At 52.6% G+C, this 17,415-nt stretch overlaps 1 protein-coding gene across 1 annotated transcript in view; it reads right to left on the bottom strand.

Annotated features, from left to right (window-relative positions):
• FAM53B (family with sequence similarity 53 member B) overlaps positions 1–17,415 on the bottom strand; it is a 74,849-nt gene that overhangs the window by 47,218 nt on the left and 10,216 nt on the right. Inside the window, exon 3 of the mRNA XM_027855899.1 lies at positions 4,911–5,698. Within this exon, the coding sequence (XP_027711700.1) occupies positions 4,911–5,698 (788 nt within the window). The remainder of the gene's footprint in view (positions 1–4,910; positions 5,699–17,415) is intronic.

Raw genomic sequence — 17,415 nt, 5'->3', positions numbered from 1 at the left:
CACACACACACACACACACACACACACACACACACACACACACACACCCATCCTCCCTCTCTCTCTCTCTCTCTCAGAAAAAGTGAGTTTGTGAGTGAGCTCAAGAGCCCCAAGCTAGAAGAGGCGACAGTGCCCTACCTCTGTGGGCCCTGCTTGTCACGAGCAGGGCTGGGGGGCTCTGGGCCCACCAGGTGCCAAGATCCACGTGGGCAGTGAAGGAACACCACTCCTTCCCTGCCTGGTCTTGCTCAGGTGGGGTCAGCGCCACAGGCTTTATGGAATTCTCCGTTCCCCCTTTCGTGAGTGAGTGGTCCACCAGCTGCTGTGGATTCACCCAGGATTCTTCTCGAGATGCTCACACCTCTGCCACAAAGGTATGCTTCCTCCCAGAATGCCAAGAGGGGGGTGTTGAGCTGGGGTGAACTAAATATCCAGAGACGGGATGTACCTGAGGCACGGGAGTTCACACGGTGATTGAAAGGGCTCAACAGTGTGTGACCAGCTCACATTGTAGGACCATTTATTTCCAGGGCAGAGAAGAGAGAAGGGTCCAGGGGCTTCCAGTCACCTTGCATTCATGGAAATGAGGAACTGAAGCCTCCAGACAGAGATTTCCTATGATCATAGGATCCAGCAACTAGCACCACGCCTAGCACACAGCAGGCACTAAATAAATGCTTCTTGATGGACTGATCTAGAACTGAAAGAGACCTTACGACCCTGAAAGTCCAACCCTCTCAATTGGCAGATAAAAGAACTGACCCTCAAGGAAAGGAAATGACTCATCGAAGACAGGAAGATGTGGAGGTGGGATGTGAACCCAGGTCGTTTTGTGCCAAAACAAGGCTCTGTCCATGATGCTAAGCTGCCTCTCACGCCATGCTCAGCATTCCTTTCTGAACAGTGATGGAGCGTAGCCCGGGGGCTGTGATGAAGGATGAAAGGAAAAGCTCTATCTCCCACCCACCCAGCCCTTCCCTGCCTCCAGCTGGCTAGTCATACCTTTGACACTGATTGTCTCAAACTAATAGGATGGCTTTCCTGTTCTCTGTCCAGTCTCCTGTAACAGGCTCAAGGAGACATGGGGAGCTTAGCAGCTTACTGGGGACTGGACGTGGGGCCAGTGCCTAAGCCGGGAGTGAACGTTTCCTAAGTTTTCTGTACAATTCAAGGGTAGGTTTTTGTTCATGTGGAGAATGGGGGTCCCTTTCTCGCCCAGGGGCTCCTGTTCCATTTCTGACCCCTCTGTGGGCAGACTGCCTCGTGGCCTCCCAGGCCATACTGGTGCTGGCCTTGGTATTCAGAACTCCTGAGCTCAAGCCATCCATCCGCCTCAGCCTCCCCAGGAGAAGGGATGAGAGGCGGGCCCCATGGCACCCTGCCAGCACAGTGATGAAGCCTAACTTCATCAGATTCCTTCTGACCTCTCTCCTTGGGCCTCCCTGATGAAAGAAACGGGGTGTGGACCAGTGACTTGGTCCTGGAGCTTGTGACCCCTGTCTTCCTTCTGGCTGACCAATGGTTTCAAAATGAAGCTGCCGGAGTCAGGAACATCAGGCCATTCCAGGCATGTTCACGGCCGTGAGCTGCACCACCCACCTCAGCAGAGGCCTCCCAAGGGGAACGCCAGAGTATCACACAGAAATCCCAAGCAGCTCACTGTGTGACGAGAGGCAAGGTCCTACAGGCTTCAGCGCCTCAGTTTCCCCACCTGTAAAATGGGGACAGTCAGACTTGTGCTTCCCACCAACTGCCCAGGGGTGTTGCAAGGAATGTGCTTTGCAAAGAGAATGACCACTGGCATCCTCACGGGGCCTTAAATAGGTAAAACGCTTGTCTGAGGCTAACTTGGCCAACCCACTCACTTTACAGATGAGAAAAGTGAGGCCCACAAAGATTCAGTAACTCTCCCAAGGAGAGTTAAACGTGTCAGAAGCATCCAAGGCAGGAGTCCAACCATTTTTCCCAGGTGAGGAAACTAAGGCCAGGCAGGCGAAAGTGACTCACACAAGCAGTAAGGACTGCAGGTGGACTGGAACCCAGATCCTCTGCCTCCAGAAGCCGTGTTCTTTCCCCATCCCTGCCTGCCTCCTTCCGAGTCCATGATCCCTGGGAAGAAGGCACAACAGCTAACCAACACGAGTGCTCTATTTTACTGAGAAGGAAACCGAGGCACCCCCACACAGAGTCACTCCACAGATTCTATCAACAGAGGAGTTTTTTCCTAAAAAAGCAGCCGCCCACCAAGCAAAGGCGAGAGGCCGGCCACCGGGCGAGTCTGCTTTTCTGCAGGCATGGCGCCAGGAAGGGAGACTGGGCAGGGCCTCATCCACCCTGCAGGAAGGGGCCTCTGCCCAGCTCTCCTCAGGCCCCACCTCCCAGCCCACCTGCTGCCAGTGCCTTCCCTCAGATCATCTCCAATTTCTCCAGTCTAGATCCGGTTTGTACATGGTTTGTGGTCCACCTCCCCCATTAGACTGTGAGCCCACTGAGGGCAGGGACCCACTTTGCTTTTCTTTGCATTCCCAGAACACACAAGGCCTCCTAAATACTTGTTGATTGATTTGTGGGGTGCCTTATTCTGGGGATTAGTCTCTTCCACGTTGACATCAAAGGCCCCACCCGACCCTCGATTCCACTAAGAAGTGAAGGCCTGTCAATCATCCCATCACACATTCAGTGGGATCATCGACATGTGGATAACGGTCATGGCTGGGGCCTAAACGGCTGGAGAATGTCTGGTGATCCTTGGGGCCTCAAGTGTCTCTTGAAAAGCCAGGGTCCAGAACTGAATTCTAGAGCACTTCCACCATAGGAGTCTGGCCTGGACACCAGGCAGAGGGGCTACAACCTTCTCTCCACTACCTCGTGGAGTCTGACAAGCCCAGGGCCTGGCGGGAGATGAGACACCCACCTGTTTACATTTACGGCCGCCTCCTTTGGTCTTCCACCACACCTGCCACCCACCCACTCCCCTCCTTGGAGACCAGCCAGGAGCAGATGAAGTGATCTTCCTATATACCTGGGCACAGCTAGGCATAACAATGTATCTCAAAATCATGTCCACCAACTCCAGGACCTGAAAAGTCTCCAGTGATGCCGGTGATGTTACCCCAGCTTGTGGTCCATAAAAATCACGTGTGTGAGTTGTTTGTGCTGCCTCTCCAGCTTATTAGCTAATAAAAAAAAAGCACAGCATTGAAGATGGTGCAGAGAAGGCCAGCCCTGGGTTTCCTCAGAAATCATCAAAAGCCACGGTTCTCCAGCCTTTTGCCGATCACGGTCTAGGCTGCCCTGAGACAGGGAAGATAGCTCACTGGCTCCTGCCGCAGCAAATGCCTTCAAGCGCCATTGTGGTAACGTGGCCAGAAAATGCCAAGCTCTCAAGAAGGAAAGAAAAGGTGACAGGTAGACTGAAAACAGAATGATGGCAGGCAGCCAGGGCCGCGAGCATCAAGGTAGCCTCGCGGCCCGGCGCACCTCGGAACCAAGCCTCGGTGGAGCCCACAGTCCCTCGACAAGGACGAGCTTCTCAGATGGGCCGTCCTGGAGCCCAGCCTGGGCCTAAGGGCTGGGCTGACTGGCCCTACCATCAAGACGAGGCCCTCTTCTTCTGGGGAGGGTGACCCCATCCCTGAGAGCCAGACCAAGGGAGGGCTGAAAGGATGAACTTGGCCCCATCCATAAAGCCCTCAGCAATAAAAACAGCTTCGTCATTCACAGCTGAAACGCAGCCACCCCCGGGCCTACGGACACTCTCGACAGACCCCCACTGGTGAAGAAGGGAGGAACGTGGGACCATCTGCCTGAAACAGGGGCTTGGAGGGAGGGAGCATAGATCTGCCCATTCTGGAATTCAGCGGGGGAGCAAACCCTTCTCTCCAGAAAGTACCCCAAACTCTGCAATTATCTATTACCCATTCCCAAGACTGGAAACACAGAACTTCTAATGGAGACCCTGAGACACTCGTGGCTCTGGCAGGCTTTTGGGCAGGACCCTCCTCGTCCCCCAAGTTCCATCCAGACCCTGGCTCCCATCGCCAGGATTCCAATCTACCTGGACACTAGTCCTTGACAGGAAATGGCCTCTAGAAACAGTCACCAAATACGCTTGGGCTCCAACTCCTGGGATCTGACTGAGAAATGAACGTGGTAGCCTTTGTGCTCCCACTATTCAAGTCAATAGTCCAGAGTTGCCATTAGCGCTAACAAAGGCAGGACTCCAAAACAAAGAAGAGCCAGGCCGAGGGAGATGGTTAGGGCCGCAAGGATTCTTTGTCTGGAGTTCACAGTTCAGACAATTACCACAGTGACGGTGAGGACAGCAATCAGACTTTCTTGTCATCGAGATTAACCCAAGGAATCTGGGGGCTTTCTCTTTCTCTCTCTGTCCCAAGCTGGTTGCCATGCCCCTGCTATCACACTCAACGGAATGCAGCAGCACCCGGGCTCACTGTTCCCTGGCCTTTCTTTCTGTAGCTAAAGATTGAGTCTCCTGGTGAGGAGACACTGGAGGGAGGGCAAGTCAAAGAGATTTCAGGAGCTCTGCTGGTCACCATCTCCCCCCGATTCACTGTCCTTCACTGCCAGGCCACCCTGGTCCTGCTGATAAAGGCTCTTAAAGGATCGTCAGCGGTCAGGGTTGAAGTGGACGGGGCTGGGCAGTGGCCCATAGACCACACACCTTTCAAAAGCATTCTAGCTGGTTTTAAGGAAGTGCGTGAAGAAGGGAGTGTCCTGCTCAGCGGCTTCCCTGAGAAGCCCGGTATCCCTCCCACGGCATCGGCACATCGGCCCCAAGCCACGGCGACTCCTCCCGGGCAAGGCTCTACTACTGGGACGAACCAGCGGCCACTCCCCGTCAGGGGCATGGGCTCCCGCTGCTGACTGCTCGGGGGAGAGGGCCTTACCTGCGTCATCTTGGCAAGGTCGAGGGAGGGCCTCAGCTCCTGAGGGTCTTCAGGCCGCCGTCGCTTGACTCCCACTTTCTTGTCATTGAGGACACAGGGCTGGGACCGGCTCCGGGACAGGCCGCTGGAGCGTCTCGCCAGCTCGGGGGTGGAGGCGGGCGTGCTGCTGGCGGAGGGGGGGCAGTATTCTGAAAAGGAGAACTGCTCATGAGAACAAGAGAGGGACCGCTGGATGTCCATCCTGCGCCCGCCAGCAGGCCCCGAATCACCGCGCCAGATGTCTCCGGCCTGCGTGCAGGCGGCCGCCCCCAGGATCCCGTGGCGGGGCTGGCCCCCGAATCTGCCGGGAAAGCCGGCCTGATCCGAGAAGGAGGAGGAGGAGGAGGAGAGCGCGTTGGCACGAGAGGGAAGGCTGAAGCTGGAGCTCCTCTGCATGGCGCAGGAGCCACTGGAGTACCGCTGCACGCTCCCGCCACTGTAACACCGCCTCTTCTCAACAGGAGTCCAGACCTTAGATCCCAAGGGCCTCCATGCCGTCCGGCAGCTGGACATCTCATCCGAGAAAGACAGGGAGCGACACTGCCGCTTGCTGGGCGGGGCCGACGGGTTGCCGTGGTGGTCGCTGAGGCTGAGGTCCTTGATCAGGTTGGTCACGGAGCAGGCGCCGGCCGTGTCTCTGGACCAGAGGGAGCTGTCCGGACCCTTCTCAGGCAGGCAGTCCCAGATACTGCTGGCCTGCTCCAGCTGAAGAGGGCACTTCCTGTCCAGGTCTCTCCATCCGCCACTTTCTGGTTCACAGATAACAAAAAACAAGCAAAGCAGCATTAGGAAGGCCTCCCGTCGTGCCTCATTCTCCCAGTGACCATTAAAACCCAAAGCCACTGTTTTCACCCAGAACCACTGAGAATGTCACATCTGGAAGGCGGCTTGATCCAATGAGGCTTGGATCGAGGCCCTTTTGGCTCCAGGCTCCGCGTAGCCCCGTAAGCCTCAAGAAGCCTCTCGGAGAGCTAGATTTTTAGAATCATAGGTGCGGCGGTGGCCACTTGATCCAACCCCCTCCTTTTACAGACGAGGAAACTGAGGCCCAGAGAGGGGACGCAGGCAGCTCTCAGTGGCCAGAGACGCCCCACTACCCATGTGCTTAGGATGTTACAGGGATCCTGGGGAGGGCTAGCACAGAAGGATAAGATGGCACACCTGCCCCAGAGCTGACAAACTGCACAAAGAGCGAGATCTCTCAGACAGCTCCAAGCAAAGGATCCACCTGGGCCCTCAGGAAGGCAGTGAAGGCCTCCTCCCAGCTCCCATCCTGACAGGCCCTGCCTTCTGGGCGGGGACAGTGAAAACCAGGATAGCCAGAGCAAGTTGGAACAGAAGTCCATGAACAAAGGGCCCGGGGCCCAGGCCTGCCCAACGAATGGGGTTGATGAGCTCCAGGCCTATGGGGCAGGAAGGTCCTGCGGCCCAGGGATGGAGAAGAGGCAGGAAAACCACCACCAAAACAGCAAAGGAGAACGCTCAAACCCAGGCACGTTCTCCTCCGCTAAGCAGCTGTCACTGGAAGGAAGACTTTACGGGAATCATGGCTGTTCTTTCCATTGGGAGAGTCCTGCTCCTCAGGCACAGGAAAGGAAAGCCTGCTCCTTCCCAGAAGCTCGGTCCTGGAAGCACTGGGCCATTTGTTTATTCGGGAAGCATTCCGGAGAGGATGTGCATAGAACCCTGCATGGATCTTTGCTATGACAGTAAAAATAGTTTCCACTGAGGCAGCTCTAAGGCCGTCCCTGCACTATGTCCCCTGATTCCCAAAAGAACCCCAACGGGTCTGTGAAAATAGTGTCTTACTGCTTATCCCTGGTGGACTCAGCACGCAGGGTCCAGCTCAGCTGATCCCCCTCCCTCCTCCCTCCTGAGGTCACTTGGCTTCACTTTAGAAATGCTCAATATCTGTCTGTCTGTCTCTCCCTCTTTCTCGCTCCATCTGTCTCTGTCTCTCTCTTTCTCTGTCTCTCTCCATCTATCTCGGTCTCTCTGTCTCCCTCTGTCTCTCCCTCTCTCTCTTTTCTGTCTCTGTCTCTCTGTCTCTGCCTGGCATCCCAGCAGAATCCCAGCTTTTTTTTTTATTTTTGCATGTTCAATTAAAGTAATTTATTGTTTTCTTTCAGAACGGACAGAAGGAGCTTCTCAGGAATTGATATCAGAATCCCAGCTTTTTGAGGGCACAGATTCATGTCTGTACCCCAGCACCTGGGGTAGTGCCCACCAAGGAATGGGTGCCTTCTTAAATGTTCACTGAAATTATCCCCACTTCACAGATGAGGAAAATAAAGGCTCAGACAGGATGCCTAAGCAATGTCTGAGGATGCACAGCCTGCTGGTCATGGCAGAGCTGGATCCTGAAGCTGGGTCTTTAGACTGAAAGGCAGCTGCTCTTTCCCCATTTTATGGATGGAGAAACACAGGCTGAGGGTGTCTAGGTGAGTAGCCCAAGGTCACACGGCTTATCAACGAAAGAACTGGGATGTGAATCCAGGCCTCCAGATCGCTGGGTTTGGAGCTGGGAGAGACCTCAGGGAGCACTGAGTGTAGGCCTCCCATTTTACAGAGGAGGAAACTGAGGCCCAGAAATTCAATACCTTGCCCATGGTCACAAAGGCAGTCAGCGGCAGAGGCAGGATTCCACCCCAGGTCTTGCAGCCTGGGATACAAGTGCTGTATCCTTCCCATTTCACCTCCCAAGATCCTTGAAGACAAGCCCTGGGTCCCAGTAGAAGTCAGTAACATAGTGAGTGCATCTCCTGTTCTCCCCCAAACTGCTCCAGGCCCACACGGAAGGGTTGGGTGCCGGCTTCTCATTTTCTGCATTCTCCCAGGCCCCTCCTCATCCTGGAAGGAGAAACTGAAGCTGGCATAGCCATGGCACAGAAGGCTGAGGGAGCCCAGGAGGGATGGGGCAGTGACCGTCTCTGGGAAAGGCCCCTCCGAGAAACGCGGGAGGAGGTGACTCTAGGGCCAGGGACAAACTGTGTGCCTGAATGCCAATTCAGCCCAGTGCGGGAAGCTCAACACCCGCCAGAGTCATGGGACCATGAGCTTAGAGTTAGAAGGTCCTCACAGGCCATCTTGCCTACTGCCCTCATTCTACAGAGCAGGAAACTGAGGCCACGGGAGATAAATACTCTAGGAGGAAAATGACCGAGCTGGCCATTCCTCCCACTGGACCAGAGGCAAAAACCCGCCACTCAAGACCACACCAGACAAGAAAACGTTCACAAGGACAAAGTCACGGATCTCAGAAGTCAGTAACAAATGGCCAGCGACTAGGGCAAGCATCCCCTCTCTGGCACCCCCAGGCTTCCCCCAGCCCCCACGTCTCCACCGAGGTTAGGAGCTGAGAGGGACCTGAGACCGTGGAGGTCAGCCCCCCGTTTCTTCAGAGAACGAACTGGAGCCCAGGTGTCTCTGAGGCGGGACCTGAATTCAGGTCTTCCTACCTCCGGGTCCAGGGCCCTATGCCCAAGGTGAGGCTTTCAGATTCAGCCCCCGTGTTTGTCCCGTCTGTATCAGTGTGACTGTCTCCCCCTTAGAACACGAGCTCCCTGAAAAGAGGAGGGATTGCTCCAAAGCTTACCTCAGGGCCAGGTACACAAGAGCTCGTGGACTGACTAGCTGACCTCCTTCCTGCTCCCCGATGTGAGCACCTCCCTCCCCGGGTCTGCTTCTTACTCATCAGCCTTTGGGAAGCCGAAGGGAAAGCAGCCCCCAGAGGGAGACTCCCCAGGAGCCTTGGGTCTCCCCTGCATGGCACAGGCTGGCCATTAATTATTAGGGTAATTTCTAACAGCCTTTGAAATTGGAAAACGTTACCATATGCGCCTCGGGCCCCACCAGGCTGCCTTTCTGTCTGAAGGCTAGATAACGTTTTCATTGTTTCTATCTTTATCTTCGTGGAGCGTACAATACAAGAAAAAAATCAAGTTAGAACGCCTGCTTCCCCCCTCACTTAGCGAACAGAGAGGGAGTTGTTGGGTCAGGTCGCCAGACAAAAGAAACAAAAATAGTAACTAATGGCAAACTGCCCTGACCCTGGGCCAGACATCCCATTGTACAAAGGACCTCGGTGGGGCTGGTGGGGCTGGAGGAGCCGGAGGACGGAAGCTACCTCTGCCCCACACCCAGCCCTCACTAGCCCTGGCACAGAGGCCAACCTTGAAAGGCTGGCCGAGAGCACAGGGTGCCCCAGGGTCCTGGGTTGGCCGCTGCCTCGCCTCTAGGCCAATGATAACAACTAACATCTCCACGGCACCACCTAACATTTTTACATAGCACCTACGAGGTGCCACGGGCTCTTCACGATCATTAACTGGCTGGATCCTCACCACAGCCGGGGGGGGGGGGGGGGGGCTGAAGGACACTGGGCCAGGGGCTCTGGTCCTGGCCGACCTCGACCTCGACGAGTCAAGCGGCTTCCTCTCCTCAGCTCTGCTTCTTCCTCTGTACAATAAGGGAGTCGGACCCAGCGACGGCTTAGGGTCCTTCCAGCCCCACCACTCTGGTGCATGATTTCTGCCTTTCAGCTTCCCCACATGCAACACGGGAGAGTTCTTTTGGGGACCACCCAGAAACCTTAACAGTAGAAACAAGCTCTTCGGAGCCCTGTGATTACCCCCGGGACCCCCACCGTACTCGGTGTATCTCATTTTCAAAGGGCACAGCTAGGGTCAAAGAGCAGGGTGTGTTTCCGTCCTGTCCTCACGAGACCCCAGTGAGTCAAGGAGTGTATCACTGGGCTCTTCTTATGATAAGGAAACTGAGGCTCAGAGAGTTTCAGTGACTTGCCCAATGACCAGAAAGCCAGTCCTGCAGAAGGTAGGATTTGAACCCAGCTCTTCCCAATATCCACAGTCACTCAAGGGACGCCTCTGGTGAGGAACGCAACAATGAATAATAATACGTGCCTCCAGCATTAGAAAGTTTGTAAGGTACTTTCCAACATGATCTCACTTGGCGCTCCCAAGATTCAAAGTTAGTGCCACAGATGTCTGGGACTTCCACAACAGGAACCAACAGTTATTAAGGTCTGCCAGACTCCAACCCCTTTCCCCCTTCCTGACCACGGCCAGGCCGGGCTGCCCACCTCTGGCACGGGGGCTCGGACTGCGCCGCTGGGACGCTGGGCTGGGGCGGGGTGTTCCCTGCTGCAGGTCTGCCTGGCCTCTTCCCAGGCCTTGCGCCCTCCTCAGCGTCCGCTTTCTCCACTAGAATGGTAGTCCTTGAAGGCAGCTGCATCTGACCGTCTTGCTTGCTTGCATGGTCAGTGCCTAATAACAAGGGCCATTTCATTCACTGGTCCATTTGTTCGATTCCACCTGGGGTGATGCTACTGTGATGCCTAGGGGCCATGGCTGCCTAAGGGACCAGCCCGGGATCAGAACCCAGCTGAGCTGGAGGCTGAGGGGCCCAAGGCTTTGGCCTCTCTCCTTCCTCATTCCTGATCTGGGTTCTCCAGCGTCCTTTGTCAGGCCCTCAGTTTTCTTATCATTCACTTGCAGAAGCGAGCCAATGGTGTCCACTGTCTGTGGTGGATATATGCATACGTGTAGACATGTAAGTATAGCTATCTATGTCTGCACATATGTGTATATAGATACATAAATACACAAACACACATGGAGAAAGAGAGAAACAAATGAGAGAAACAAATGAGAGAGACAGAGAGGGACAGAGGGAGGGAGACAGAGACAGAGACAGAGCACCAAGGCTCAACAGAAAAAACCTCAACTCTAAAGTCTAAGACCTTGGTCCTGGCACCTCTGTCTGGCACTTCCCACCCGTGTGACCGTGAGCTAGCCACCTCCCCTGCATCAGCCTTGGTCACCTCACCTGGAAAACGAGGAGGCTCATCTAGGTGGCCTCCAAGGGCCCTTCCTTCTCCAGGGTAGGCTCCTAGTTTACCCCTTGGGGCCTCAGTTCCCTCACCTGTGAAAATGAGAGGACGGGTCTAGAGGCCTGTGGCCCTTCCTTCTCACTTCAGGACTTGAATAACCCATTTCACTCACTGGTGAGGTTGTGACGCCTGCTCACTGACTTCCTTGAATAATGAGAAGGATCAGAATCCCATAGAGGACCCTCTACTGAACAGTGAGAAAGTACAAGGCCCAGAGGATTTGGAAGCATTAGAAAACACTGACTAGAAGTTACTTTTTAAAGAATATCAACCTTTGCAATACCTAACACTGAATTTCCTCATAGCTCTGCCCACCCTAAACATGAAGCTAATCTGGAAGTGGTCCGGAGGAGGCTGCAAGGAACAGTTCCTCATGCACGTGCCTGTGGGAGGTCGGCAGCCCCAGAGTCCAGCGGGACCTTGGGTTCTCAGGTCAGCTGGACAGGTGGGTGACAGGTGCAGCTGCCTCATGGAATAACCAATGGGGACAGCTAGCGCCAGGTGGTTTCCTGCATGCCTCACTCTCCCTTCCTGAGTCACTGAAGTCCAGCAGCAGGACAGATGCCAAGAAGACCAGCAATGGCCCAGGATGCAGTGAATGACCCAGGTGTCTTCGATGTCTGACCCAGCTCTAAACAGTTCACGGAGCCTGCATCAGCCTCCGTCATGGCTGTTGGAACAAACTGAATGTCCTTGGGGTAGCCATTCCCCTAGCTCACCAACGGGCTTAAGACCCCTCAGTTACCCTCAACCTGGTTTAGGCCGTCTGCTAAGATGATCTTACCGGAATGTGGCCGCTGCGCATGCTACAGCTTCTTGGAGCCACAGGTTAAGAGCTGGGTGAATCAGGTGGACACCAAAGTAGATGGGCAGCCCTCACACCAAAAGTACTAGTCCTCCCTGAACACCCTATGCACCCTCTACGGTACTAGGGAAAACAAGAGAGGAAAGGGTTAGGGAGAAAGATGAGTTCTGTTTTGGACATGTTGAGTTGAGGATGCCTACCAAACATCCGGTTCAGGATGTCTGAAGGGCAGTTGGAGATTTGAGACTGGAGGTCAGCAGAGAGACTGGGGCAGGAAGGGTAGACATCAGCACAGAGATGGTCATTAAATCCATGAAAACTGAGGGGATCAGCAAGAGAAGGAGTAAAGGAAGAGAAGAAGGACTAGGACAGAACTCTAGAGTTGGAGGGTGTGATGGGGAGAAGGATCCAGCAAAGGAGACAGAGAAGGAGTGGTCAGAGAGGGAGGAGGAGAACCAGGAGAGAGGGGCGTGCTGGAAACCTAGAAAACAAGGAGGACACTGGGAACAACAGCGTCAGAGGCTGCAGAGACGTCAAGGAGACTGAAGACGGAGAAAAGGCCACTTGATTCGGCAGCTAAGAGAGCATCAGCGACTCTGGAGAGAGCGGGTTTGGTGGAACGATGACGTCAGAAGCCAGGCTGTAAAGAGTTAAGAAGAGAGCGAGGAGAAAGTGGAGGCAGCTAGCGTAGATGGCTTTTTTGACCAGTTTGGCCACAAAGGGCAGAGAGACATAGGACGCTAGTTAGTGGGGATGGAAGGATCAAGTGAAGGGTCTTTCAGTGTGGGGGAGACAGCCACGGTAGGAGGAATTAGGGAAGGAGCCAGGAGAGAGAGAGGGATTGAAAATGACAGAGTAGGGATGACAGAAGGGGTTATCTCTTAGAGAAGCCAGGATGGAAAGGGACCGCTTGAGTAGGTTGAGGGGTTAGCCTTGGTGAGGAGTAAGGCTGCCTCTTCACGTGAGACAAGGGTGAAGGAGGGGAGAGGGGCAGAAGGCCCAGAGTGATGGGAGATGAGGAAGAGGAGAGAAAAGGGGGCTCATGGTGAACAGCCTTACTTCTTTCTGTAAAATATGAGGCCAAGTTATCAGCTGAGAGGGTGGAGGGAGGGGGAGACTGGGAGGTGTGAGGAAGGTCGAGAAGGTTTAGAAGAGCTGTTGAGGGGAGTGGGAAAGAGCGTTGATGAGGGAGGCAGGGTAGGATTGCCATGCAACAGTGAGGGCTCAGGGGAGGCCGTGTAATATAAATCTGTAGTGGACCTGGGGAGTGGGTGCGAGTCTCTGCAACTTTGTTTAGTAGCATGTATGTGCAAGCAAAGGTGGGAGATGTGAGAGTGATCCAAGGCTGAGGCTGAGCAGAGCATAATTGGGGATGACGTGGCATGACGTGGCATGACGTGACATGATATGATGTCCTATCATGATATATGATTGACATGACATGATACGATATGATTGATATGACATGATGTCCTATCATGATATATGATTGACATGACATGATACGATGTGATTGATATGACATGATGTCCTATCATGATATATGATATATGATTGACATGACATGATACGATACAACAGCAGTTGTGTCTTCGCAAAGAGCCATTTTAACACAATAACAGCCTCACTGTGTGATGACTAACTTTGATAGACTCAGCCCTTCTCAGCAACGCAAGGATCTAAGACAACTCCAAAAGGCACATGATGGAAAATGCCGTCCACATCCAGAGAAAGAACTACGGAGTTCGAATGCAGATCAAAGCATACTATTTGCTCTTTTTTTTTCTTCTGTTTTGTTTTGTTTCTTCTTTCTTGTGGTTCCTCCTGTTGGTTCTAATTCTCCTTTACAACATGACTAATGTGAAAATATGTTTAATAGGAATGTATATGTAGAGCCTATATCAGATTGCACGCCATCTTGGACAGGGAGGTGGGGAGGGAGGGGGAGAAAATTTAAAACTCAAATGTTTATGGAAGTGATTGTTGAAAACTAAAAACAAATTAATTAATTAAAAAAAAAGATACCAAGGGAAAAGAAAACAGGGATCTGAAGCCAAGGGTAGGGTTTTAAATCACACCTCAAATTCCTGTTGCAAAAAGCAGGAAGGGCAAAATACTGAGATGGCTCAGACTCTTTGGAGGGCGTGTTCTCGTGACCAACCTGGACTAAACAAGAAAGAACCCTAACCCTCTGGGATCGGCAGACTGTTCTCTCATCCCTTTCTTCCTGAATCTGGGAGGTGGGGCTTTGTATTGTGATGCCATTTTACAGATGAAGAAAATGACTGGGCTAGCACACAGAAAAGTGGAAAGGTCTCCCTAAGATGGCTCCACCAGGACCCAACACAATCTCTGCCAGGATTTCTTCCAGGGGACTGGCCACCTCACTCATGGGCCATGTTGGGCTCCACCCCTGCAGCCCATGGGGCACAGGCCTCAGCTGGCCTGGAAAAGGGCCTTTTCTAGGGCCTGCTCTGGGGCCATTCTACCCCCTCCCCACTTCTGCTTCCTGGCTTCTGCCCTAACCCCTGCCTTCTCTCTAAAAAGACCTTCCATTTACAGTATAACTGAGTATTTACCTAGCCATTCAAATGTGGTCGCCCATCACAGAGGAGTTCGGGAAGGGGCTGTTTCTGCCTTTCTTTGCTAGTCCCCGCTCCCACCCTCCTCCCCTTAGTGCAGAGCTCAGAGGTCCTGAGAGCTTCATAAAGCTCCTGGGCAATTCCTCCCAGGGAAGGCTCTAAGACCTAGGAGGAAGCTGTCTTAACTTTTCTGCCCTCTCAGGCCAACCACCACAGGCCCAATCCCTCTGCCATCCAAAGGCAAGATGTAAATAAAGTTTAGTGATGGCCATCCCTGAATCTTGCACTATGAAAGAAACATTGAAGTTTTAACTAATTCAATTTAAATTGGATTCCCTCCACCTTAGGGAAGACTAGGAGAAATAATCACCAAGTGGGATGTTCACGTTTAATTTCTCGTTGCAAACAGCAATTATGTGCAATTTTAATTTTAATTGTTTCCATTTCTGTCTGGAGTGCATGGGGTGGGGGGGAGGCTTAAAATAGAGATATGCCCCGAGAAATCATTCTAGCATGCTAGGTAAAGACAAATGCTAAATTATTTTAAGGACATATTATTTATATCCCTTTGACTGAAAATGAAGCTCATTCTACCGCTTCAGTAAAAGAGGAACAAAGCTGAACTCAGGGAGTGTTTCTCAACCAAGTTCTATGTTCACAATCAAAATAGCTATCTGTGCCGGTAGGAAAATTCATTAAATTGTTCACCCCAAGAAGCCAGAGACCAGAAACTTGCCTTGGAAAAGGCCTCAGAAGTTACAAACAGCAGAATGGATGCTTAGTGGTGGCCCCCTAGCTCGGCCTGGACCCTCCTCTACCCCGAAGAGCTGGCACTAGGGGTGGCCCCCCAAATTGGCCTGGGGCCTCCTCCACCCACTCAGAGTTCCCAATCGGTTTGCCTTCTAGAAATTAATCCAGAAAGTGCCCCCGGGCCCAACCCCTTTTAACCATGAAGAGTAGAATTTAACAATGAAATAATTAAACACTGAAAATAAGGGTTTATAATTAAAATGCTGACACAAAGTGAACCACAAATGGGCTGCTGTAATATTTTTACAGTCCCTTTTATACATAATGTATGACCCTTCTGCTCAAGTTTCCTCTATGTTCTTTTCCTGTGAAATAATTTACATTAATAAATAATTTATTACAGCAACTCTGAAGGTAATTATGATTTTCCATCCTCCCCCTAACCTTTCTTTAAAATATGAATTCTGTTTTGTCCTCAGCCCTCTTGACTCATGAGCAGCCTCTCTGGGCTAAGTTGCAGGGGCTTAATTTGCATTTTCAGGCATCCCCTTGCATCCAGGTCTTCTCAGAGACTGGGCCAAAGGGGAAATGGACCCCAACAGTCCCATCGTCCTCAGTGGCCTTGCACAGTATGGCACAATCCTCAGTGTGGCGGAGATCTGAGGACTACAGCTCCTCCATTTCACCAAAAAGATTAGAGTATCATATATGTGACTGGGACCCAGGGCCAACCAAAAAGAAGTCAACCTCGGATCTCCACAGTCAGTGGGCTTGTGAGCAGGCCTCAATGGGCCTGTAGACTGAGGGATTCCCCCAACCTCATCCATTTTTCTACCACCTGAAAAACTGAATGATAAGGAAAAGTAGGTGGCTAGCTGAGTAATGGGTGGGCGAGGCAGGAGAAGCTGTTTTCAGAACAATGTTTCCTGTTGCAGGAACACCATAATGAGTCATGTAGATGGAAGCGTACAGAGGGAATTCTAGTTCAGGAATAGAAGGTAGGCCAAGGGCCGCCAGGAGAGAGAATGGGAAACGGAGGGACAAAACCTCTCGGTTCTCCTTAAAAAGGATGACGGCAGGTTTGCCCCCCACTCTGCAAAGCTCTGTGTGCGAGGGCCTTCCAGCAAGCCAAATCTGCTCTAGCCTTCTCTGGCTCCTGGAGTTTTCCTCTGCCTTGGGTCAGATCAGGGCTTACATACAGCAGCCAGATAACTGAGAAAACAAGCTCTTCATCACCAAAGCTCCGAACGCCTTTTTCTTTCCTTGTCCTGAACGCTTATTTTTATTACTCACAAATTCTGATCCACGTGGATCCGAGGAGGGCCGAGGTGCTCGAAAGGGGCCATCTGATGGAGAAGCTAACGCAACCCAACAATCTGCAGGCTAACCCAAGGACAGGATTTTGTTAAAGGTATTTCTGAAACTCAAATTCTTCTTGGCTCCCTGCTAAGACATTCATTTGGAGACTTAGGAAGAGTCACAAAGGTCCAAGCTGTCCCAGTTCTCACCAGAGGATTCCATGGATTACGGACAGAACATTGGCCTTTTTATCGTCAAGGGACAGGCAGGGGTTTGGAGGTGCTTATAATAATATGGCATTTCATTTCCACCAAGCATTGTCCAGCCTTGGAAAGACCTAAAACTCTCTGGCAAAGTTCTGCTGAGCCTGTTGAAATATTCCCTTCCCTAACCCTAAAACAGAGGCACACCTAAGGTGGAAAGTGACCATGCTACCCCACAGAGAACTCCAACAATACGACCTTGATTCCCCAGGATACTCGGGGTCTGGGCCTTCAGGGAAAGGGAGGGTCAACCAGGAAACTGTTAGGGGGTCAGCCCCGAATGCCAAACACCTTTGCCTGTTCAAGGCTGCTCCCCAGAGCAAGGCTGGGCCCCTCTTGGGAGACTGAGGAGGCTGGGGACTCTAGGCCTCATTGTCCAGGCCTGCATAGGTGTGTGCTGTGGACTGGCCTCGAGTCTGCGTTGACCCGACACACACCCTGAAAGCTGTTCTTGGTAGATAAACCCGACACCCCACTATGCGTTCTTGTGATGTCCATTTCCCCCCAAAGGCAAGTGGAGGGAGACAATGAGTCTGGTTAACCGAGGGGTTCTGTTTAATTGAGCTCCTCCTGCATTAAGTCAGGACAATTCCGTCCCACCCCAAGGAAGCCAAAAGAGAACATGCACATGCTACAGCAGACAAAACTCCTCCTATGACTCTTCACTCTGTTCATCCACTAAGAACTATTTGTGGGGAGAGAAAAAAGGGTTTGGGGACTTTGGAATGGGGATTGGGCCAGACGGGAAGGGCAAGGAAAGATGAAACAGCAGGCTCCCTTCCCTTTCCTTCCTCTCTCTTTCCTACAATGGGCAGGGCTGAGGCCTAGGGCCCTTCCAAAATGGCAGCTGCACTTG

This window comes from Vombatus ursinus, unplaced genomic scaffold, assembly GCF_900497805.2.
Source record: "Vombatus ursinus unplaced genomic scaffold, bare-nosed wombat genome assembly UNPS02011353.1, whole genome shotgun sequence".
Taxonomy (NCBI): Eukaryota; Metazoa; Chordata; class Mammalia; order Diprotodontia; family Vombatidae; genus Vombatus; species Vombatus ursinus.
The sequence above is the reverse complement of the archived record's forward strand: the minus strand, read 5'-3'. Positions and strand labels throughout refer to the sequence as shown.